This window comes from Peromyscus maniculatus, chromosome 12, assembly GCF_049852395.1.
Source record: "Peromyscus maniculatus bairdii isolate BWxNUB_F1_BW_parent chromosome 12, HU_Pman_BW_mat_3.1, whole genome shotgun sequence".
NCBI classification, from domain to species: Eukaryota; Metazoa; Chordata; class Mammalia; order Rodentia; family Cricetidae; genus Peromyscus; species Peromyscus maniculatus.
Window position 1 is genome coordinate 83,897,767 of NC_134863.1, and position 26,334 is coordinate 83,924,100.

The window sequence follows — 26,334 nt, forward strand, 5'->3', positions numbered from 1 at the left end:
AGACACACACACACTGCACCCAAAAGATTCTCCACTCACTAGCGTTCAAAGAAACATCACGGACACGCTCATTTGCACCGGTGTGAGCACACAGAAGTGATGCTCCGGGAACGCTCACTTCAGAGTGCAGCTAGGATCTGAGACGGGACGCTTACCATCACTCTCCAGCCGTCCCGCCCGCCGTCCATCTAACAAGCCAACGCTGGGTTAAAAGCATTTATTACAGTCTGCATTTGCGTTCTGGAGTTCAGTTTCCCAATCTGTGAAGTTTTTTATCTCAAAGACACATTTGGCTCATGATAAATAATTAGATTAGTCCCGCGTCAGTGATAACACTGTCAGCTGCTAGACAACCAGAAGCGGGCAAATCAGAAAACGAATCATCAAAGACAGTCACACAAGCCCTTTTTATGGGTGTCTGGTTCTTAAATACTTCAGGGAAAGGGAACAAATGTATGTCTACTCTCATGGAATTTATACGAAACAACTCGATCTCTTTTTTTAATCTACTCAACAACAACAAAAAACTAAAACGTTTAAGGTTTGGGTCAATCTCACTACGACCCAGCCCCGGTAAAACATGCACTGAGCACCTCCACAGCACTGCATTCTGACACTGGGAAGGGATGACCCTGCCCTGGAGGAGGCTCTAACCTAAGGAGGAGGGGCAAGCACAGGGTGCTGTTCCCAGAGCACTCGCTCGCTGTGCCAGGGTGAAGAGCCGCATTTTCCCAGGAGAGCAGCACTGTGATAAGAGCCTCCCTGAAGTATCCCGAAGACACAGAGGAATGGATCCCTGATGGGGCACGGCTGATCTCAGGGGACAGGCAGGGACCCCGATTAGATGTTTCCTAATTCACAAACTATCATCCTTCTGTGCCTCAACTACCGGCTTTCCTGCTCAGAGATCTCCTCTCCTCTCACTGTGGGAGCGGAAGGTGTGGAAATGAGGACAGAGCCCAAAGGCCACGTGGTAAGAGCGGTTGTTTAAGTCATTAGGGGGGAAATCAAGACCCCCAGCAAATTCTTCTTAAGAAACCCACTATAGGGGCTTAAGAGATGGCTCAGTGGTTAAGCACATTTACTGTTCTTCCAGAGGACCCGGGTTCAATTCCCAGCACCCACATGGCGGCTCACGCCTGTCTGTAACTATAGTTCCAGAGGATCCAGCACCCTCACACAAACATACATGCAGACAAAACACCAATGCTCACAAACTAAAAATAAACAAACAACAAAAAGAATACACTATATCTCAATGTAGACAAAACTGTCTACAGTTTTGTTTTGATTTTTGGAAGACAGTGTCTTACTATGTAGTTCTGGCTGTCCGAGAACTCACATGGCTGGCCTTGAACTCACAGAGATCCACCTGCCTCTTCCTCCTGAGTGATGGGATTAAAGGTGGATGCCACTATATCCAGTTATACAGTTCTTTTTTTTTTTTTTTTTTTTTTTTGGTTTTTCGAGACAGGGTTTCTCTGTGTAGCTTTGCGCCTTTCCTGGAGCTCACTTGGTAGCCCAGGCTGGCCTCGAACTCACAGAGATCCGCCTGGCTCTGCCTCCCGAGTGCTGGGATTAAAGGCGTGCGCCACCACCGCCCGGCTATACAGTTCTTGAAAGGAAAATGTGATTTAATTTTTATCCCTTACTCCAAGACCATGCACAAAAACTTCACTCTTGCCAGGAGTGATGGTGCCCCCTTCAATCCCAGCACTGGGGAGGTGGGGGACAGGTGGAACCCTGTGAGTTAAAGGCCAGCCACTGCTACACAGTAAGACTCTGTCTCCATGCCACCCCTGAAAAATCCCAAACAATAACAAACTTCTCTCTTACACTAAGTCCTGCCCCTCCCCTCCACCTCCCCTACCCCTCCAACTAGATTTAAAGCTGTAGGATTTGAACCGGGTTCTTAACTACTGGACAGAAATTACCAAGCTCCTCCCTAACTAGCCTTGCAGGACACACGTGCAACTACGTCACCAAGGAACAAAGTGACCAATGGATGCTTCTAAGGCCATCACTGCCCCAAAGGACCCCCTAAGGTAATGGATGAAAAGGCAGACAAGAACAGACATGAACACAGGGCTAGAGTGTCCTGGAGGGATATGCACGGGCTCTCAGAGGATGAGCGGCAGGAAGATGTGGCCCCCAGTCAATCAGGAGAGAGGAGAGGGTGTTTCCATGGCAACTCGGTGATGGCTGAGCTAGGCACTCCTGTGCCCTGGTCCCACTCCAGAGAGCAGGCCAGCAAGGGCGTAGCAGGAGAGACTCGTGACGTAACTTTCACACAACACAGCCCCTCTGACAGCTGGGAAAGAATCGGGATGGAAATAAATGACGGGCAGGACCCAGAGGGAGGGTCCAGAGTACCAGGGACAGGCTGGCTCCAGCGGAGGCCGCAACACAGGGTGGCTCGAAAGGCTGAGACTGGGGAGTTCCTCCTTGCTGAACTGTGGTGGGTCCCATGTAAACTGGAAGTAATAAGTCAAGAGTCCGTTCTAGGGGAGGAAACAGCCCTGTTCTTCCCACTAGTGTCTTAAACACTGCACAGTCCCAGGTAATCACACACAGCCCGGTGTCCAACAGGACGCATGCACACAGCACAGTGCTGTCAAAAGTCAGCACTGAGATGGCCTGCCTGAGTCCGGTCTCACTTCACTTAAGGCTGGGGTCATCCACAGAGTACTCGCCAGGTGAACTTTGACCCCAAGCACCAATATCAAGAGGAGTGAGGCTCGGCAACGTGAAGGGAAACCTCACTTGACTGTCCCCACACACAGGCCCTGTGCGGCCTGCTCTCCACGGCTGACTTGTGCAGACTCCTTAGGGGGCACAGTTTCCCGGGTCAGTTTCCCGAGACGCCTCCTCTCCTGGTGTGCTCAGCCACCGAACCACGACACAGCAAACTGAACAGACCCAGGGGCTCGGGCTTCAGTGCCAGGCTACATCAGCACCGTCTAGTCCATCACATGAACACAGGGCGCAACTACGTCACCACGGGTCAAAGTGACCTTGGCGATGTTTGATTGACCCACTTGAGTTTGAATGAAGAAGTAACCCTTAAGAACTGGGATAAATCAGCTGGGCACGGTGGTGCATGCCTTTAATCCCAGCACTCGAGGAGCAGAAGCAGGCTCATCTCTGAGTTCAAGGCCAGCCTGGTTGACAAAGTAAGCTGCAGGCTGGCTGGTCTCTGAAAAACAAACATGAAAGAAAGAATGGGGTATATCATAGCAGATTTCTTGCTTCTTTTGAACATAAGACTAAAGTAGTATGCAGAGGTATGCATATAAAGATGGCAAGATCAAAGCCTTTATTTTTATGTTAGCCTAAAAAATTAGTTTAAAATACTCTCTTAAACATTTGAAAAACTTACATTTATTCATTGTGTATGTGTGTGTGTGTGTGTGTGTGTGTGTGTGTGTGTGTGTGTGTGTGTGCTCCCACATGCGTGCACACACCTGTGTCTGTGTGGCACAGGGAATGTGTGGTGATCAGAAACAACCTTTGGAAACTGGTGGATTTGGGGGCTGAACTCAGGTCGTCAGGCTTGGCAGAAAGTGTCTTTACTTCTCGGGGAGTCATCTCAGCCCCTCCCCTTTAAAGAACACTGACTCATATTTAAAGGAGGTCTCTAGCTGGAGCCAAGCTGGTGCCCTCACTCCATGAGATCGCCCCTCCAGCTGCGCCATGGGCTCCTCCCTGTGAGCATCCGGTTGAAGCCCCGCCTCTGACCAACCCAGAAGGCTCTCCCTCAGCCGCAATGGGCTGTCCGTCCACGTCTATCAGAGGGAACCCAGCAACCAGAACCCTCAGACAGAAGAGGTCAGTGCTGAGTGTGAAATGAGCATTCTCGTCCCAGAGAGTTGAGAATTAAACACTTGGTCCCCAGTTGGTGGCGTCTGGGGAGGTGGCACAGGCGTGTTGAAGGAAGGACGCAGGTGTGCATCACTGGAAGCAGACTTTAAGTTCAGCCCACTTCCTGTCAGCTCTTTCGGCTTCCTGCTGCTGCCAGGCCTTCCCTCCATGATGGACTCTTTTCTCTCTGGAACCCTGAGTTAAAACAAACTCTTCCCTAAGTTACCTTTGGTCATGATGCTTTATCACAGCAACAAGGAAAGGTAATTCGTGAAGTCTGTTTATGTAGTTCCTCAAAATGTAAACATGGAATTAACCTATAAGCCAACAAGCCCACCTGCTGTGGGATGGTCTGTATGTCAAATGCTCTGATTGGTCAATAAATAAAACACTGATTGGCCAGTGGCCAGGCAGGAAGTATAGGCGGGACTAACAGAGAGGAGAATTGAGAGAACAGGAAGGTGGAAGGAGACACTGCCAGCCACTGCCATGACAAGCAGCATGTGAAGACGCCGGTAAGCCACGAGCCATGTGGCAAGGTATAGATCTATAGAAATGGATTAATTTAAGCTATAAGAACAGTTAGCGCCGGGCGGTAGTGGCGCACGCCTTTAATCCCAGCACTCATGAGGCAGAGGCAGGCGGATCTCTGTGAGTTCGAGGCCAGCCTGGTCTCCAAAGCGAGTTCCAGGACAGGCACAAAGCTACACAGAGAAACCCTGTCTCGAAAAACCAAAAAAAAAAAAAAAAAAAAGAACAGTTAGCAAGAAGCCTGCCACAGTCATACCGTTTGTAAGCAATATAAGTCTCTGTGTTTACTTGGTTGGGTCTGAGCGGCTGTGGGACTGGCGGGTGACAGAGATTTGTCCTGACTGTGGGCAAGGCGGAAAACTCTATCTACACCCACCCTCAGGTCCACAACCAAGAGTGGAGGGTCAAACGGAGACTCCTGGGCCAACTCTCAAACCAACACTTCACACAGCCTAACTCCGTGAGAAAGGATAAATAAGACATAATAGACACATTTGACTTAATACTAGCCAGTATAGAAACAGGAAGAGTTTTGATACACGAGTGGATCTTGAAGATACTATGCTAAATGAAAAAAAGCCAGACACAAACAGACAGATATACGATTCCAACACTAAGCAAGATCTAAAACAGGCGCTCAGCTTCCAGATCCAGCCACCACATCTGCCTGCTGTCACACACATACCCCTCCCTCCCCATGTAACAGAGATGGACTCTTACCCCTCCACCCACACCATAAGCCAAAAGGAACTTTTCTTCCCATCAGTAGCCTTAGTCACACTGTTTGATCACAGCAACAGAAAAGTAACTACTACAGCCACCGTGTGCTGTGCACCCAACCCATGCCCTGACAAGCATTGCTCTGAGCAACTCAAACAAGAGGACAGCTCTGTGTGCCTGGGACCTCCCACTGGAGAGGAAAGAACACCCTAGAAAGCAGTGGTGCCCCCCCCACCATCACTGGAAGCAGTCTGAGAAATTTTCCTTAAGAGGCCTCCACTCGCCGGGTGGTGGTGGAGCACGCCTTTAATCCCAGCATTCAGGAGGCAGAGCCAGGTGGATCTCTGTGAGTTCGAAGACAGCCTGGCCCGCAGAGTGAGTTCTAGGACAGCCAAGACTACAAAGAGAGGCCTTGTCTCAAAAGAGAGAAAGAGGGCTGGAGAAATGGCTCAGAGTTTAAGAGCACTGACTGCTCTTCCAGAGGTCCTGAGTTCAATTCCCAGCAACCACATGGTGGCTCACAACCATCTGTAATGAGATCTGGCGCCCTCTTCTGGCCTGTAGTCATACATGCTGTATACATAATAAATAAATAAATAAATAAATAAATAAATAAATAAATAAATAAATAAATAAATAAATAAATAAATCTAAAAGAAGAGAGAGAGAGAGAGAGAGAGAGAGAGAGAGAGAGAGAGAGAGAGAGAGAGAGAGAGTAAAAGAGACCTCCAGTCATGTAAAACTGGATCTGTGGCTTTGCCACTGAAAAATTCAGGACAAGTCAGTACTGAACAGTGTTGAAGTTTACTAAAACATCAATTGTGTCTGTGTGTGTGTGTGCCTGTGTGTGTGTGTGTGTGTGTGTGTGTGTGTGTGTGTGTGTGATACGCATGTATTATAATGTGTGTGTGAGTGTGGACACTTGCCTGCTGACTGTCATCGACAGGAGGAGAGACTTGAATTTGAAGCTCAGATTCACCGTCTCCCTGCTGCATGTATTCTAATAAACCCGAGAGAGGACGCTTTTCACACAGAGCGAAGATTTTATCATGCGGCTGAGTTACTGCCGACCTCACAGCAATCTGGTGTGGGCAGGAGGTGGCACAATCAAAATCAAGATCCAGTAAAGATCTCTTCACAGGACTGTGGGCAGAGTTAGAAGAACCAAAGAGTGAGGGGAGGGGAGGCACCGGGGCCACAGGAATGGAGGAGCAAGAAGGGAGGGCCGCCCGCTCGGCAGGGTCCTGAGCACACTCTTCCTCCCTGGTCCTCCTCCCTCTGGTCCTCCTCCCCCTGATCCTCCTCCCCCTGGTCCTCCTCCCCCTGGTCCTCCTCCCCCTGGTCCTCCTCCCCCTGGTCCTCCTCCCTCTGGTCCTCCTCCCCCTGATCCTCCTCCCCCTGGTCCTCCTCCCTCTGGTCCTCCTCCCTCTGGTCCTCCTCCCACTGATCATCCTCCCTCTGGTCATCCTCCCTCTGGTCTTCAGCTCCTCCAGGACAAACTCACAGTGGAACCAAGCAGAGGTGGGGACTGGAGGCCAAGGCACGGAGCAGGAGGAGAGCTGTGGGGTGGCCAGCATACCCCTGCTGCTGGGAGCCCGCTGGGGACAGAGGGAGGGGGGGGCTGTGGGGCGGCCAGCACACCCCCGCTGCTGGGAGCCCGCTGGGGACAGAGGGGGGGGGCTGTGGGGTGGCCAGCACACCCCTGCTGCTGGGAGCCCGCTGGGGACAGAGGGGGGGGCTGTGGGGTGGCCAGCACACCCCCGCTGCTGGGAGCCCGCTGGGGACAGAGGGGCGGGGGCTGTGGGGCGGCCAGCACACCCCTGCTGCTGGGAGCCAGCTGGGGAGGTTCCCAGGCAAATGGCTCCTACTCACACACCAGGCCCGGGGCACAATTCTGACTTTTCTGCTGCAATACGCATTTCTACACCCCCTGATGCTTTGCTAATACCTCGGCCAAACTAGAACGGGCAGTCTGTGATTCTTAAAGATCTACACGTTAGCTACTTTTCTGTTGTGATCGAATACAATGAGATAAAACACAAGAAAAATCTGCTTCAGAAGCAATGAGCTTATGTTGTTCACGGCAGGGAGGCCCAGCAGGGAGCGTGGTAGCCAGAGCAGGAAGCTGAGGCTCACACCTTCAGCTGCTAGTGCAAGACACAGAGAGTGAACTGGAAGAAAAGTTAGGCTGCGAACACTCTAAGTCCACCCCAGTGACCATCTTCCTCCAGTCAGATCACACGGCTCCTAAGACCATCCCCAGCCACCAACTGGGACAGGTGTCCTGAAGCGTGACACAATGGGTCATTTAAACCACCACCGTCTACCACATGTCACAACTTCCATCCACACCAATGCCCGCACACAGTAGGCACTCAATATGTATCCATTAAGTTGTCTTCCGTTTATTATGTAAAGTGATAGCCTGGCTCAGTTGCTGTAAAAAGCCCCAGATTTACTGCCTTTTTTTTTTTTTTTTTTTTTTTTTTTTTTTTTTTTTTTTTTTTTTTTTTTGTTACGTGCCAACTAGCGAAGACCACAAAGAGCTTGGGGTGGGGGGAACCGTAATAGGAGAAATGAATAAGTCGTTTCTAACAAGGCTGGTTTTATGGGCCTCACACCTCCTTCAGGCCAAGCAGGCTCGTTTTAGAGGCAAGATCTATTCTGGAAGCCCGGGGACGGGGGAGGGCCCTAAGACAAAGGGGGGCTTTAGGCAGGAGTCAACCGCTGCCCCCCACAACAAGGGGGCGAACTTCCACTCACAGGACTCTTGGGTGTGGGTCCACATCCGCAGGAGTCTCCAAGGCCTTCATTAACCATGCCTTCTGTGAAACAGCACCATTTGTCAGAATCCAACACACCCGCTCCTGAGTGTCGGGAACATGACGAGCAAAGCCAAGATACCTGTGCCTGCGGTTCCAGCGGGAAGGCCTGCTCCGCTCTCCCGGAAGGGGCCTGGCCTGGCCTCCTTGCACTCAGAAGTGACAGTTAATACTTCCTGCTACGGTCTAGGTGTGTCCCAAAAGTTCATGGGTCACGGCCCTGATTCCGTAATGCGGCGGTGTTGGGAAGGAGGGCCTTGTGCGTGGTGCTTGGGCCGCAGGGGACTGAAGTCCAGGTGTGGATTAATCAGTCCCCTCCGCCAGAGCCTGGATGAGTTACCCAGCGTCACAGAGCAAGTCCGTCCCCCACGTCCCACCCCTTCCACAGATATCGGTTACGTGTTACAGTTTGACGGTGGCAGGTGCCCCCACAGGCTCACCTTTGGACATTTGGTCCCCTGGTGGAGGTGCTGTACTGAGGAGGTAGACTCTTTAGGACCGCTGGGACCTCCATAGCAGATGGAGACCCCTGGGAAAGGCCTCTCGGGTCAGACCTACCTCGGCCGCTGGTCCAGCCACGCAGGAAAGGCTCATGCACACACACACTCCCGACTACCACTGAGGAACCCGGGCCTTCTCCACCATGACGACCAAAATCCTCTGAGTCCATAACCCAAAAGGAATCCTTTTTCCTTAAGGGTTTCCTGTCAACTACTTTGTCCAGCAATGACTATGTAACCGACACCTGAGACTTCTGCTCCCCACCATGAGCTAAGACACCTCCTCTGCATCCCAAGTCTTGGGACACAGTCGGGCTCCACCATTTTCTATGCACCTGTCTTCTGCCTCCTGGCTTGGACTTCTCTGGAGCACTGCCCATAGGGCAGGGGACATCAGGGTCAGGCACGCTGGCCTGTCACCAACCAACTGTAAAGTCTTGTGAAACAGCGTGTGCTAGGCCTCTGTGTCTTCATTATCATTAGGTGGTCATTGTTATCTATGGTTTTTGTTTGGTTGGTTGGTTGGTGGGATTTGGGGACAAGGTCTCTCTACGTAGCCCTGGCTGTCTGGAGCCTACTATGTAGCCTAGGCTGGTCCAGAACTCAGAGAGAGAGAGTACACCCAGTGCCAAGTAGAAGCTAATGCCACTCACTCTCTGACAACCCTGGAAGTGTGCTAAGGGCCACTTCATGCCCTGTAAGGAGCCCCTGGGGGTCCTGAGCACTGCTTTCCTTTTAAGTAATAACGCAAACATCTTTAAAAATAGAGTGGGGCTCAGGAGATGACTCCATCAGTAAGATACTTGACACAGAAGAGTAAGGACTTGAGTTTAATCCCCGGGGACCAGAATAAAAGGCTGATACGGCAGACCAGGCCCGTAATCCCAGGAGGGGAGTGGGGAGGCAGAAGAGGTGCTCTCTGGAGCTCATGGGCCGACCCGTCAGGGTGACTCAAGCTCCAGAGTCCGTGAGATCCTGTCTCAAAAACAAAGACGGAGAGAACCGAGGAAACCACTCCATGTCCACCCCCGGGCTCCAGGGCGCACACGTGCACACCACAAGTCCTTTTTATTAGCAAAATACTTGGCTAAGTGGGCCCTAGAAGCTGTCCTTTTATTTCTCCAGAACAAAACTCTGGATTGAGCACACTGGGTCTAGAAGCACTAGCCTGACGCTTTTGTTCTACTGTTAATCCTGGAGTTGCCAAAGATGTGGTCATCTTCAAAAAAACGGCTGAATGCGGTGGCCCACACCTACAATCCAATTTGAAGGCTGAGGCAGGAGAATTGCTGCTGTTAGAGCCAGCCTGGTGGACAGAATGAGACCAGGGTTGGAAAACAAAACCTTCCCATCCTCCAACTCAAAACACAACACAATGCATTCAGGCATTCTGCATTTAAGCTGGATCTGAAGGTGCCCCTCACCCCACCCCCTGCTGTCTGTATCAGCGCAGGGCTGCTGAGGCCACGCCAGAGCAAGAAGCATTCGAGAGACTGCAGAATTCCACCGCCGTGGAGACGTCCCTCCGGAGTCTGGACCTGGAACAGTCCAGAGACAGGCAGGACGCACGAGCCCCAGTGCGTTCCATGAAGCTCTCGGTCTGAGGCATCGGAGAACTAATAACAGCTTACTGGCAAGGAATGAGAAGCACACAAGGCTTCATCTTGGGACTTGAACCCTGTCCAGATTCTACGCAATAGCTAGCTGACAGGGCTGCAGCTTGAGCGTGCTTGGTGGCTGCAGGCCGCTTAGTGAGACCTGAGTTTTGAAACCAGGGTTGGTAGCTTAACAAAATTTACGGGTGGTAGAAAAAGTCGCCCGGCCTCCGGGGAGCAGAGTTCGGTCTCGCCTTTCTGACAGCGGCCCCTGGTGGCCGGCTTAGTAAAAAGTGTCGGCTCTCATGCTGAAAGCTCTGACCTCCCCTTATAAAGGTCGCTACAGGCAGCCTGCCATTCCAGGTAACAACTGGGGGCGACCAGGGAAGCAGAAAAAACTCAAACTGAGCCCGGGCTTTGAGCCACATTAAGTGATCTCCCTCTGTGTCTAAAAATAAAAAGAGTAAAGGTCCTGTCTTCCAAAAGTCGGAAGACCAGCATGTGTCCTCAGCATCACACATGTGCACCCAGGCTGTGTGAGGCTCTGGTCCCCATCCCCAGTGCCACACATGTGCGTGAGCCACGCATACACCAGAAATAAATAGACCTGTGTGTGTTCACGTGACGTGTGCGCATCTGTGTGTGTGTGCACGCCTCTGCCTGGGCCTGTGGAGACCAGAGCCGCACATCTGCTGTTCTCTTCCTTCACTCTTCCCCTTGTGGTTTGGGAAAGGGTCTCTCCGGTGAACCTGGAGTCAAGTGACTGCATTGACTGTCCAGCCAGAGGCCAAAAGGGATCCCCCTGTCTCTGCACCCCAGCACTGCCTGGCTTCTTATGTGGGTGCTGGGCATCCGCCTCACATTTATACACCACCCACTGGGCCATCTCCCCGTCCCGAGGATCTGGATTCAAAAAGCCGAAGCCAGAGGGGCAGAGAAGACTTATTTACCCCAATTCTCTGCATAGTACTGTACAGTCTCCCAACTCCTGCATTCTGAATTTGGGAAATTTCACGGCAGCGTAAGGAATTGCTCCTCGTGGCAGAAACTCCCGGAAGATGCGGCTAACAGAGACCAGAAGCACCGTGAGCCCGCATCTCTGGCGCCACAGAGTCACCGCACACAAGGATACAAAGAGGAGAATGACCAGAGGCTGACAGCTTCCGAGGCGGGGAGCCGAAGAAACAGAGGCCATCGGCTTCTCTTCTTCCTGCGGCACACTCTGTCCACCGCCACGAGAGAACAATCTGGAAACAATTGGCTGGGCAGCTGCTCTCATCAACAAACTGTTTATTGTGAGAGAGCGGCTGGGTCAAAGGCTAAACGTCAACCCGAAACTGAAAGCATACAGATTAAATTCAATACCGTCCTGGCCGAGGAAACGGGACGGGCACGGGGAGAATCAAGGCGAGAAACTCACACTCAGAGTTCGCTCTCAAAGGGCCCGAGTGGGGACAAACCCGTGTCCGCCAGCTAGCGGGCTGTTCCATGCTGTCACAGCTAGGTATTTACCGCTGCCTTCAGAAGGGCCTTCGAAGAGAGAAACAATTCCTCGGACATCAACTTCCATGTCCTCCACCAACCCCCGGGGTTACACCGGCCTCGGACCAGGCTCGGCAGCTTATGCACGACGCACGGGCAAGCAAGACAGGCTGCTTTAAAATGTGTCTGAACGGAAGCGCGGAGACCACCAGGCAGAAGTGTACTGCTAGGATGTCTAGGATGTCGCTGCGGCCTCCCAGCTCCCCCTTCCAAACAGAGCTGGTATCTTTTTAGAAATATATACTGAAACATTCACAAGGAGAGCTGAACAATATCTGGGATTTGGTTTGAAATCGCACCACAGCAGGCGTGGGTGGGAACAGATGAAATAAAACCGGCTGTATGTGGACAGCTGTGAAGGGGCGTCATGACTACAGAGGAGGTCGCTGGGTTCTACGTTTACTTCTGCGTACTTGAAATTCTCTATGAGACGTTTCCTTGTGCTTATGTGCACAGGTCAGCGGTTACTCAGACTATAAGAAAGTACTGACCTATCAAAACAAATATATGAGCTCCCCACAAGTACGGACGGACATGCACCATGGTGCCGCCCGAGTGGTCGCTGAGCCATGTCTGAGGCAGAGCTGTGAGAGTCTCTGGCGGGCACTGGAAAAGCAGAACAGATGCTCCACGTCCCCAGGTTAGCCAGAACCAGACGCAGAATCAGAATCAGCAGATGGTATCCAACTAGATCTGGAAGTGTGGCTCAGAAATAGAGCAGGTGCCCAGCATGGGTGAGCCTCTGGGGTCGCCTGCTACCAGCAGACACACGCACCCACACACACGATTATTTTATGGCAAACATGAACTTGCATCAGAGAGCACCTCCCCAGGGCTTCACTGCACTATGGAACAAGGGACATGCAGGAAGGAAACCTAGGAGGATGAGTAACAGGGACCAAGTTTTACAAGAGAACACACACAGACTTTGAAAGCATAATTTTGTTTATAGACTTGAGACTAGTCGAGACCACGCTGATAATTCTTACAGCATGGGTAAATTAATTTGAGAAATTAATGCTCAACATTAAAAAAAAAAACAGAAAGCAAAATATTCTTTAATTATGTTTAAATTAACTATGGATTGGTCTCTACTCAGGATTTGTTCCAGTATCAAAATGAAAGTGGCAATGATTACAGTGTTTTAGGAAACGATGCAGTCACAGGAATTGCTTCACAAGTTTTTGTTTTGCTTTGTATCTTTGTTTTGGCGTTTTGTTTGTTTTTGTTGTTTTGTGTTTTGTTTTGTTTGTTTTTAAGTCTGGGACTGCTACTCAGTAGCAGGATGCTTGCTTAGCAATTGTACCGCTAAGTTGGATTCCCAGCAACACAGACACACATGTAAATCTGTGCACACGTGTGTATACATGTATGACTTATAGTCTAACTACTTTCCAATTCCCACAAAAACACCTCAAGGTACCAGAAAGGACACACAGGCCATCTTGCCTCTCATCCCTCCTGACAGAAAGAGAAGGCTTCGGAGGTTGGGTGGCTGTCTTTTACACAGCCATCTTCTGAGAAAAACACCATGTGAACAATCTGCAGGGCTATACCCAGGCCCAACACTTCGGAAAGAAAATATTCCAAAGAGAAGAATCTTCAAAATTATAGACTTTTGACCTTTAGATATTTTATAGACTAAAAGGCTGCAGGGAAAATAAACATTATTTGGCCAGTAGATCAAGGTTGCCAACAGAACACTCTAGTGAACTCATCTAGGCAGTTTTAGGCAAATGAGATTAAATAAGCCCCACAGCCTCTCCAAAAAATAACTACCATTTTAAAAATATGAAACCACTCTTTGGTGCTTTCTTTTAAAAGTTATATTTGCTTATTTAGAGAAATTAAAAATGGGAAGAGGTAGCTGATTTAAACATTACATGATATACACATGTATGTCCAAACATGTTTTTACTTATTAGTTAGATTTTTTTATTTTTAAAAAACTGAGAAGGGAATCCATGATGCCAATATTTCACCTCTCTCCGATAAACATCATTCTGAGACACAGAAAAATGAATCTTCTCAAGCTGTCTTTTCAATTACTACAGCTTCTAATTTTAATTTTCTAAACTCTCATTTGAATGTGGGAGGTGAGTTGATGGCACATTTTGAAAGTTCGAGGTGCAAAGAAACCTTTCAGTTTGCAATGCTGACGCTCGGCCGCTCAGCCTTCTCCTGCCCTGACGGGGAGTCCGTCCGGCTTCACGCACATCTACAGCTGAAACGTCAACCTCCAAAACGCAACGGTCCTGGGCTAAAGCAAGCCTCCCCGTCATCGTGGCCTCTCTGCCCTGGCAAACACGCGCCAGAGACCGACACACACACACACACACACACACACACACACACACACACACACCCCACTCCTGTGTGTCACAGGGACACGTGCGGCCTCCCTCTGTGGCAGAGATCCCCGGGTGTTCTATCCTACGTCTCCTCATGCTCGGGGTCAAGGGAGCAAACAGAGCTTCACAGGAGCATGCTCAGCTTCAGCAACCTTATTTTCACTACGGCTTTAGCTGAAGATGTACATACATATGGCTGACATAAAGAAATTAAACACCACGAACATACCAATTAGAACAGATCTTCTAAAGGCTGGGCTGTTCTCACTTATTAAAGCCATGTTTCTCGAGTGAGAAAATGGGGCTTAAGCTCTAGAACTGTCTCATGCGGGATACTTCCTCTCAGGATCAATAAGCGATGGCACTGTGGTCTCTAACTGCAGTATTTCCTCTCTTTTTACTCATTTTCCTTAACATATTAAAATTGTATCTATTTAAAGTGGATGGAAGCTCTAACACTTCTTCCCCTGATGACGTTACTAAACTAGAGCCTGAAAACCTTTTAAGAAAGGAAACTGCTTTTAGGAAACTGTCAAGAAAGGTGTCCCCAGCAGGAGCCTGGGGAATGGTGCTAGAAACCGTCCGAAAACACCGCACGCCCAGCACACGCTGATCCCGGCAGCGGGACTGAAAAACTGAAGGTCTGTGCACAGCTCTCTCATCACTGTAAAGTCCCTGGTGGACAGACAGACAGACAGACAGTCTAACCCTGGCGGAGTTCCCTCCTGATGGAGCCAGAGAAAGGTGCCCTGAGGAGAACAAGTCAAACTGTGGCGTCCTAACCCTCCCTGCTCTGATGAGAGCTGTGGAGACTAGCCCACCACCAGGCACAGCTCCAATGCTGGCCAGCCCGTTTCCAAATTCCTACATCCATGTTCGTCCAAGACACCAAGCACCACGCTCAGAGCCACGTCCCTAAATTATTAGCATTAACGGAAAGAACATACGACCCACCCCCTACCCCTCACCCCACCCCGCTCTGATGCACACAGCTGTCAAGCGGCTATCAGGCCCCAGACCCTCACATTCCTGCACTGACATGGAATGCCGTAGGGCCGGGCCAGGAGAAGCAGGTTTGGAGGCCTTGCCATTTACCACAGGTGCCCACCACCAGCCACCTCGAATCCAGGTCTCTCCTCTGCACCTGATCACAAGGCCCTCTGACGGTACCCCCAGCCCAGAACCAGTGGCCTGATTCCCAGGGATGTATTTGTTGGACCTGAGAGCCAAATTTACTAGAGACGGCTTCAGTCGGCTTCCCAGGAGGTAAGGCCATAATCCATACCCGCTCACACATGGCAGCTATTAGGGAGCTGGTGTAGGAGACAGAAAGCATTTGCTCGTGGAGGATTTTTTATTCCAAATGAGCCTGCTTCCCATCCACAAATCTGTGACTGCATAAACGGTGGCTATAAATAGTCGAAGGGAACAGAGCCGCGCTTCCCTGCCACGGCGCAACCCTGAGCGGGCGACTCCGGAGCAGTGTGGGGGCCCCACCACCCCCTCCAGGTCCCATGGCCAAAAACACAGCTCAGAAAAAACTGAAATCACACCAAAACCCGGTAAGGCTGGAAAGCGACGGCAGTCACGTGTGTCTCCATCTCCACAAGCATTTTCTCCCTGCCTGGGTGTCTGCCCGGCAGCGTGGACCCCACAGGCAGCTTCGGGAGACACGTGTAAGAACAAGATTCATACACAAAGACGGGTCACCCGCTAGCTCCAAGGCCCCTCACAAAAACAACCTGTAAAAAGGAGGCTGAGGACAATACCCCGCGTATTATGCCTTCTGCATTGCGGTGTCAAAAGGAATCATGTCACTTTTACATGCGTATTGTAGTTGATAACAGGAAGTCAGTCAAAACGAACAAGAAAGAGAGAGAGAGAAAGAGATTCCCGGTTTGGGTGCAGGGAGAAAGAAGAAAGGAGAGAAAGAGGTATATGAAAGACCCTTGAGAACGTGCGTAGCTGTAAAAGCTTTTTAACGTTTGGCTTTAATCTGCCAGCTGCTCTGGGCCGCGCGCTCTGTAAAGTCGCCGCCGCGGCCCGCAGCAGACGCACACATCACAGGCCGCTCCCTGCACCTGGGGCCCTGACTTTCTCTCCGGTCTGGATCTCCAAAAAGTGTTTCTTTAACTGCATTTTAGAGAAATGCTGTAAGTTTGTCTCTTATTAAATATCCAGAGCTAGGCCGAAGGCGGTAGGCGGGGAGGATTCCATGTCAAAACTATGCTAGAAATAATGGCAGGCAGAGTTTTTCTGTTTTCTGGTTTTTTTTTTTTTAAAATGAAGAATTAGAATTTTAAAAGCAACAACACCAGGCACTTTGTGCTCCTCACACCTGGCTTACGGGCTGAGGCGGCTCGGAGTGTACAGCGCTGTACAACATGAGGGCAGTGGGAATCCCCGGCACCCACATAAAAGGTGGGTGCAGTGATGAGCCAGTTTTCTAACGCTGGAGATGGACCTGGCCGTCAGCTCATCGAGCCGACGCGGCGATCGCCAGCTTCAGAGGGAGACATTATTATTACACAGAGAGGTGACAGGAGTAAGATGTCACCATCCGTCTCTGGTCTCCCCACGTGCCACCCAGGCTAGTGCATCCACACGTGCACACACTCCCCCCAACACGCACACAGTTTTGGTTTTAAATGTTAAAAAGAAAGAACCCGACTTTCGGGCTGAGGACACAGAAGAGAGGGCCTGGGTTTGATTCCCACCTAAGTAAATAAGCAAATGAAAGCTCGGGTCCCTCATGCCAAGGTAAAGACACAGACCAACACAGATAGATACACACACACACACACACACACACACACACACACACACACAGAGGCACACACCTCATCCTGCCTATTGGGGATCCAGATGAGATCATGAGGCCTGTAAGAAGTCTCAATTAACCAAAAAGCGTGAGATAAAAAATTATCGACTCTCCCAAACGGCCACAGCCCAGCTCACCCGCTCACTGGCTTTCGAACGTTTGCTGAATAAAGTGGACGGTGGGGGGAGAAGTGAGGGCCATGTGGAATGACTTAGTCTATGTTCCCTCATAAAGCAACAAGACCAGAAAAGAATTTCCACTTCAGGATGGCTAGGTATCAAAACACCATGTTAAACAACTTACCTGAGAACAATCAAAAATGAATTTACAAGAAAGGATGCCCTGGGCAGAGAGGCCATGCTAGGGGCTTTTTGACACATCTACAAATATAAAAACTATTATGACCAACAACAGCTAATTGCCAACAATAGCTGGATTCTGAGGAAGGAAATAAACTTTCTTGGTACATAATTTCAGGATGAATCAAAATGAAATATTATAACCCATTTTTGTCTTGAAGCATGTACTGTTCACGCCACAATTCCCACACCGTCGGCATCACACACACACACACACACACACACACACACACACACACACAGCTCCCACACCGTCGGCATCACACACACACACACACACACACACACACACACACACACACACACACACACACGCCGCTGTGACTTTGCCCGGTTACTTTAACAACAAACTCAGCTGTCACTTCTTGTTATGGTTACATCTTGATCCCAAGGGCCGAGTAACCAGACACCCCCCTCAAAGGAGTCCCACCAAGAGTCTAGCTGGAGTCTACTTCCCAGGTTGCCTACACATCACTACCCCCAGCCCCAATGCACACCTAAAAGATCCCAAGATTCTTCATTTGGGGGGGGGGATGGGCGTGTGCTCCCTAGATCTGAGCAGGAAGCTGGGCTGGGGCAGATCTGCAAGCAGCCTGGGTTCCTCAGAGCACGGCAGCTCCCCTCCTAGAGGAGGGGACGGTCTTCTTCTGCACCCTCCACTGACAGGTGACTGTGCGGGGTGGGAGGTGGGGGCTGGCCCTGCAGACTACAGTGCACCTCTTCCTGTCACCTTCCTCAGACAGAGGCACTGGGGGAAATGGAAATAAGACAGCTATCACTGGAAAGGAACAGTGGGTTTGGCTTTTTTCTTTTAAATAATATTACATTTTTATCCAAATTAAATATTTACTTTTCCTATACAACATCAGAGAAATGGGTTCCTTCTCTGTCTTTTGCTTATAAAATCTGTGTCTCCCACAATCACACCCCACAGTGACACTGAATTCCTGCCAACTCCCTGTCCTCCGCTGGATGGGAGACTCACATGGAGGCCACCATGTAATGCTAGCCCATAATATACCCTCCATCAGCCATGCAGCCCGTCTGCCCGGCCCTTCCCTGGTCCCCTGTAGTGGGCACCGCGTATGAGTTTATTCACAGAGAAGCAGTCCGGAGGGTTGTGGACCGCCCCCGGCAGGGGCAGGGTACCACTTCCGACTAGCCCCAGCAACGCCTTCCACTCTCACGGGTGAAAGCGCCTGAGAGGCCCCCACACACCATCGCTGGAGCCCGCCAACAAGCCTGGCAGTCACGTAACACTCCACTGACGATGCACTGGCAACACTACGTCTTCTAACGCCTCGGCTCTCAACCTTCCTGACGCTGCGACCCTTTAACCCGGCTCCTCGTACTGTGGTGACCCCTCAATCGTAACATTATTTCATTGCTACTTCATAACTAATTCTGCTACTGCTATGAACCATCATGCAAATGCCTGTGTTTTCCGATGGTCTTAGGTGGCCCCTGTGAAAGGGTCACTCGACCTCCAAGTGGGTCACAAAGCCCTGCTCTACATAATTAAGAAATTAATTATCTAGAGGTTGAGAACCTCTAAAGGTTCAGAGCCACTGCTCTAAATAATTAAGAAAGATAGATGTCCAAGTGTCAGTGTCTACAGAAGATCCAAACACTCAAGTCCTAAGTACATGTGGGACGCTTCCAAAGTCTTAGGACACACACTGACTTATTTTTTTCTTTTTTCTTTTCTTTTCTTTTTTTTTTTTTTTTTTTTTTTTGGTTTTTCGAGACAGGGTTTCTCTGTATAGCTTTGCGCCCTTTCCTGGATCTCACTTGGTAGTCCAGGCTGTCCTCGAACTCACAGAGATCCACCTGGCTCTGCCTCCCAAGTGCTGGGATTAAAGGCATGCACCACCACTGCCCAGCCTTTTTTCTTTGGTTTTTAATAGCCTGTTTGGCTCATCATAAAAGTAACATACATCCATCGGAGACGATTTGAAAACTTTAAAGCATTATTAAAATTACCTTAGGCCAACTACCAGAATGTGTATGTATATATGTATGTATGCATGTATGTATATATGTACATGTATATGTAGGTGCATGTATGTATGTTTATATAGGTGTGTGTGTTTGTGTGTTATATATAAACGTATGTGTGTCCCATGCTGGTTGCGGGACATCTCAGAGCACACTCGTCATGAACGCCGAGGGTCCACTGTTCTTTACACATCTCTTTCTATCACACAGAACCGTGGGGGGGAGGGGGCGGAGGTCATAAATCTTCCGTGCTTCTTGCCGTCAAGAGCAGCGTCGGGGCTCCAAACTAAGTAAACACAGCTGCCTCGCAGTGAAGGTATTTAGATAATTTCTCTATTTATTTTGTTCGTTCACGTCCTGTGCAAGAACAGGACTTAGTACCGAATAAATGTTGAATGAACGGATGAATTTTATGAACTGCGGCACTGAAATAATTTCTACAGACCCAAAAGAAAGTGCCACCAATATAAGAGAAAATGTCGAAATTACACTGTGTGACACTGAGATCGGGAGAACACATTCGATTTCTGAACTGCTTTATACCGGTAGAGGGGCTGTAGAGGAGGCAGCCTAGCTCAGCAGCGACACCATGTGGTGAGAGCGTGGATTCCCGTGAGCAGGGCACTTCACAGGAAGCAGGAAACTGGACTCTGCACAAACCCTAACCTACATCAGGCAGCGGTCCAAAAGATGGGAAATGCCAAGGTCCTCTTCCTGTGACTTAATCCAGGTGGGGCCGGTGAGATCTCGGTAGAGATGCAGGAAGGAAAACAAAACACAGCTCAACCCCATCCACAGCCCCTCTGGTCTCTATGTCGAGCCAACTGCACAGAGGTGAGTTGTTTTAAAATGTCTCAGCCTCAGCATTGGGATGAAGAATCTTCTGGCTGCCCCAGAAAGGTCGTCTAATTCTGTTTCTATTTTCAAATGCATTTTCCTTATAATTGTTTGGAGAACTTTTGATCCAAGAAAACATAATACTTGATCAATACTGGGAAAGAAAACCCTGACCTCTGACCTCAACCTCTATAGCATATTCAGGGCACTCCAGAGTGCTGAGAAGCATCAAGCAACGGAATCGCACCACAATCACGCGTGTGTTCGCTTAACATACAACAGAACTCAGCCAGAACCCAGCAGCTGGGAGGCAGAATCGGTCCAGAGAGCTGACACCAAGTCCGTCAGGAAGACCAGACCGGGGACAGAATGAGAGGGGAGCGCTTCTGAACACTATTCTTTCCAAGACTGTATGCAATCAGGTCCTCACTGGGGAGAGGTCTTGTGTGCTGTATACAGAGCAAATATTGGCTTTTGCTCTTTTCAAGCATTTCATCCCCGTGGTTTCTGAGTGGGTAAATTAATGTTTCTCCAGTCAATTACCAAAGAGGGAAACATACACCACTCCCACTGCCACTGGCTGCCGTGGGACATTTTAAAGAGCCAAATTCACTGGGTGTGTATGCAATGTGTGAACGAGCACATGCATGTGTGTGCGCACGTGTAGAGGCCAGAGGTTGACATCAGAAGTCCTCTTCATTTGTTGGCCACTTTATTTACTAAGGCAGGGTCTCTTGCTGAGCCTGGAGCTGGACAATTTGGCCTGTCTCCCAGTCAGCCTGCCCGGGAGGTCCTGTCTCCACTCCCCACAGGCTGCAATCACCGGCTGGGCTGCTATACCTGCCCAGCTTTTTATTCGGGCTGGGGGTGCCAACTCTGGACCACCTAGTGCTTGTGTATCAAGAGTTCGTCCAGGCTGGAGAGATGGCTCAGCAGTTACGAGCACTGGCTGCTCTTCCAGAGAACCTGGGTTCGACCCACAGTCAGGACTTGAAATCCACTCGACGCTGCCCCTCTGACCCCGGGCTAGGAGCCTCCAACACTCACACTCGATTTCATCTCCAGCTACAACCCTCGATGTTCTGGAAGGGAAGTACAGAAACGGCCTAGGAGGCTCAGTCGCACTCCACTAAAGGCAGAATAACCCCGGCCCGCGCGGCCCTGGCCACCTCCTCCACCGTGTGTGTCCTGGGGGCCAGAAGCTCCGAGGACTGGCCTTACTGGTGTTTTTATGCCGTAAGTCAGCGATGAGTTTTGCCCGGTGAACAGAAGAGAAAACAGTGAAAGGAGCTGGTGTGGGACGTCCTAAGATGAAGGCACAGACGGAAGTCACGTGAGTAACGCCCAGGCAGGCACATCAGAAACAGTGCAAACTGTAGAGCTTGGCTTGGTGGCACCTATCTGTGATGCCAGCACTCAGGATGCTGAGGCAGGGGGATCACAGCAAGTTTAAGGGTGGCCTCTGTTGCGTAGTGTGTTCCAGGCCAGTGTGGGATAGCGAAAACTTGTCCGAAATCAATAAATAAACTAGCTAGAAATTAGGTAATGAAAATGTAATAAAAGAATTTTTTTTAATGAGAAAGACCATCCTGTGTTGACGTTAATTTCTTAATTAAAAGCACTACCCTCAGTCTTCTTAGAGGAGGCACCGGGAACTTGTTAAGCACACCTGTTTTCCAGCCCGTTCAACCTCTCGACAACCCCGTCACCACTGCGTTATCATTTAAACTGTGCGGCTTCTCGCGACTCTCCCAAATACTTCCTCCTCCACCCTCACACAATCTTCAGGCTCCGCATCTGTTCCTGTGAGCCGGTATGCAGCCGCCACACCAGGTACAACTCTGCTCTCCTCCACAAACTAAGCCTGCCCGGGGACAGAGGCCACCGTGAGAGACGGCCCCTCCCCGCCTCACAGTGGAACAGGTGGGTTTGGGGCATGGAGCCCCTGACCACACAGCGCTCCTGTGTGTTGACATCACTAATGCCACAGACTGGCCTGTTGGTGGCTGACAACAGGAAGAGCCCCACAAAACCATGTGTCACAGAGAATAAGAAACTGACAGCGTGTCACCATGAAGGGATTAGTAAGAACACACACCTGGAGAACCTGGCAGCCTGCCCCAAACCCGGTGTCCTTCATGGCCCAGCAGTGAGTGCAGGCATGAGGCCGACTCCCAAACACATTCCCAACATTGCCATTTTACTTTCAGATGTGAATGACAGACACGAGACGCAAAGCCTTCTTGCCACAAGACAGCGGACATGGGCACACAGCACACAGAGGCTGTGATCTCCCCGCTCCAAGGCTTGCTGAGAAAACCCCCTGATCAGAGCAACTGCTTTTGCTCCCGGCCGACTGCAGATTCCGAAACGGTTACCCATCAGCAGGCCCGGGGGGCTGATTCCTGCGCTCCCTCCCACAGACACCAAACGCCAGAGTCTCCGTCACACAGAGCGGCACCGCATCTGCCGGTGGCCTGTGCGCATCCTCCAGAAGACTTGAACCACCGAAGACGTTGCCAACGCTGTCAACAGTTGTTACACTGCACTGCGTATTGTTCAGGGAACGTCAGGAAAAAGTCTGCAGGCGGGCAGGACCGGTGTTAGCTGTATACGTGTGTGTGATGTGTTTGTGCGGCTGTGTGTGTGTACGTGTGTGCTGTATGTGTATGAGGTGCCATGTATGAATATGTCTGTGTGTGTTCATACAAGAAAGGGTGAGCACGCGCCACGGCACACGTGGAAGTCAGAGGACAGCCTTGGGTATTCCTCTTCAGCCCTCCCACCCACCGTGCTGGAGACAGGGGCTCTCCCATTTATCCCCATGCAGGCCAGGCTCGCTGGCCTAGGAGCTTCGGGAGTCCCCCCCGCCCCCACCTCTGCTCACGGCACACAGGAGCACACCACCCACCCAGCTGCACACAGGCTCTTCGGAACTCCAACTCAGGTCCTCACCCTTGCTCTTTACGCAGTGAGCCATCTCCCGGCCCAGCACGGGATCGTGACGTTTCTTTCAAATATCGAATCTACAGTTGGCTGCGTCCACAGACACAGAAGCACCGGTGTGGAGCAGCATCTACACTTTCGACAGGTAAGACAGAGGAGCTCCGTGTAGTAGGACATTATCTTAGATGTGTTACTTTTGTTTATGTTGCATTTGTTTAACTCTGTGAAGCTGTGTTAACAGTGCCTGTCTAAAATACCTGATTGGTCTAATAAAGAGCTGAACAGCCAATAGCAAGGTAGGAGAAAGGATAGGCAGGGCTGGCAGGAAGAGAGAATAAATAGGAGGAGGAAACTGGGAAGAGAGATCAAAGAGGTAGCCAGAGAAGGAGGAGGACTCCAGGGGCCAGCCACCCAGCTACACAGCAGGCCATGGGTAAGAGTAAGATACAGAAGTAAGAGAACGGGAAAAGCCCAGAGGCGAAAGGTAGATGGGATAAGTTAAGGGAAGCTGGCTAGAAACAAGCCAAGCTAAAGCCAGGCATTCATAATTAAGAAAAAGCCTCTGTGATTTTAATTGGGAACTGGGTGGCGGGCCCCCCAAAAGAGCAAAAATAAACAATAATAGCTCCACTTCCCTATAAAAGGACCACAAACCAGACTTCACACCTCCTAACTCCACAGTCACTTCTACTTGCCTTACACACACACACACACACACACACACTATCCATCCAAATGAATACTATTAAAGATACTGACATACTATTATTATGGTTTCCAAACCCAAAGTCAAAATAGAAATCAAGGCAGAAAATGGTCTGGACATTAAGGAGTCACGGTTTGGAGGTGAGGCCACCGGAAGCACGAGAGTCCCCACTGAGCCCACACTCACCTCGGTGGCCAGCAGCAAGTACAGCGGTGTTAGGGTGGGAACCTGCCGGACATCACAGCTTAGGCCAAGGGTGGTCAGGATCTCCTTGAGGACTTCATGCCTTCTCATGTTGCTGGACTTCAGCACGTTAAAGTCTTCCTGGGTTTGCACCACGGAAGCGCTTGGAGGGAGCTCCAGGTACACCTGAGGAAAAGACAACCACAGGTAAACTGTGGACACCCGCGTCAGGGAAGCGGCTTCCGCACCAGGTCTGATGAAAATCTGAACACAACTCTTCTCCCAGCGGCTCTGAGCCCGACCACCCGGAGGGGGACACCAAGAAACGAGAATACGAGGATTAGAGTGAGCCTCTTAAAATCATGGCTTCCCGGCTCAAAAGTCATGGTGGAACCCACCCCTGGGTGGTCACAGATTCTTTCCAGGACCTGACTTTCGTCCTCAATCAACCGCAGGTCCTTGGGAAAATCACTCCACCTGGACTAAGACATTTGGAAACATAATTATGCTGAGAATCCAACCGATCACGTCACCGAACCTAGGGAGGCACGGTGGGTCAGGCTGGAAACTTCCCCTCTGCCTTGCAGTCAGCAGAGGAGAGAAGCACATTCTTCATGCCGAGACTGTTTTCAGGACTCTGGGGGATAGAGTGGACTTCCCAGACAACAGAGAGGCCTTCCTGACGCCCCCTGCACCTGACTGGATTCTAAAACTGAGCTCTTCCTACATGCAGTCCAGGTGTTAAAGTGTGATTTAAGATATTTAGGATGCACCCTGGAAGCCACACGAAGGTTATAAATACACAAACATCTCCAACAGCATCCCTGGCAGGATGAAGGACCACACTGGAACTTCTAGCTCCCGTGAGAGCGGATTTTAACTGCGTGTCGGAGTCTACAGGTGCCGGAACATTCGGCAATAGCGAGGCACCCCATGCCCAGTTTTATTTTGATTTTCCAACCGGAACACTGCAAGGCTACAACAGCTTGGTGCCACCACTCAATCCTCACCGAAGCTGTGACCAGAGCAAACACATTGTCCAAAACGGGGCAAATGCTCAACTCTGGGGCCAATCTGAACAGCTGGAGGACAGTTGACCACAGGTGGCCCGTCCCCCAGACACAGGGACAGAGAAGAAAGGGGTGCCCTGTGAGGGTCCAATCCTAGTCAATGGCCCGCTTCACCCCTCGGAGCACATGGCTGCCCTCTGGGCTAACCTATCCAGGTGGCACCAATAAAACGAGCACCAGTTACGTCCCTCCAGGAGCTCAAGGGAGCGAGCGAAGAGCAAGGCTGAGTGCACGCAGTCGCACTGGATGGTAAGGACACGGGGAACTAGTGAGGGAAGTGTGCAAGCTGGTTTGCACACGAGGAGGGTGCACAGGGGAAGGGCTTCTATCAAGCTGCAACAGGCCCCCAGGCCCAAGGAGGCCGCCGCCGTTAAAGCTGGGGAAATGCTTCACTCGCTGGGCTGTGGAAGCAGCTCAGAGGGCAATGCTTGCTTGGCATGCACGAGACCCTGGGTGCTGCCCTTTCAACTGAGGAGAGGCCGAACAGCACACCTGACGCTGTCTGTGGACGTGGACCTGCAGCCCTGACACAAACACAGCCACTGGCTGGCAACGTTGACCTGTCCACACCCTTGACCCTTCTAAGCCAAGGCTTCTCAACTGGACCGAGAGCCTTACGTAAAAATGTCTCTGGCGACAAATGCAGAGACGGGTGGCTGGCGTCCAGTGGCCAGAGACCAGGAAGGCTGCTAAATGCCTGTCGTCCACACGGACCACACCTCACCACAAAGACTGGCCTGGCCCAAAACGTTCATGGGGCCGCAGCGGAGAAACTCTGCTATGAAGCGTCTTCCCTCGGCTAAGCCGGATAAGCAAATGAGATCTCTGCAAATCCAATTTCAAGCGGTATTTGGGCAACTTCGTGCCAACACCTGGATCCACTGGATAATCGAGTGTGCGCCTTAACTCTCGGTTTAACATCTCCCCAGCACGGTGGGTGTGCGCACCACCAGCCCCTCTCCTCGTTAAGGGGAGTGCAAAGGGAGGCAAGCAGCTCAGTGGGCTGGGACGGCCCCACCCGGTGGGCAGCTGTGCGCTGCCCTTGGCCTTCTCTTCCAGGGTCACACATCATTACTAGATTTACTGCAGAGAGGGAGGCCATGACACGGAGCAGAGGACGAGGAGACTGCGCTGCGGCTGGTGATGGCAGTCACTGGTTGGCTCCAGTGAGGCAGGACAGCGGCGGGGCTGGAGGAGGAAACGGTGACCCTGCCACACAGGAGACTGGAAGTCATTTAGAACCCAAAGCGACATTCTAATCCCCTGGCTCTGATTTGTGAACCTGCATCATATTGCCCTTTTTTTTTTTTTCCTTCCTATGGTAACACACTACAGTATCGAATTTTATGATAGTATTGGGGTCGATTTAAACGGCGCAGCAGACAGATGTGCTGTGAACTCAGAGAAATGGGTTGCGACGTGCCGAATCAATTTTCTAGGGCAAGTCTGTGTACAGAAAAAAACCTCTTCAAAACTGAAATAAGGCTCCAGG

The 26,334-nt window shown here is 50.7% G+C and overlaps 1 protein-coding gene across 7 annotated transcripts in view; it reads right to left on the bottom strand.

The window, feature by feature from the left end:
- The window catches only part of Hlcs (holocarboxylase synthetase), a 194,153-nt gene that overhangs the window by 121,999 nt on the left and 45,820 nt on the right, over window positions 1–26,334 (bottom strand). For all 7 annotated transcript variants that reach the window (XM_076549258.1, XM_076549257.1, XM_042259612.2 and 4 more), the window contains one exon: window positions 23,776–23,958. In XM_076549258.1, the coding sequence (XP_076405373.1) occupies window positions 23,776–23,958 (183 nt within the window). The remainder of the gene's footprint in view (window positions 1–23,775; window positions 23,959–26,334) is intronic.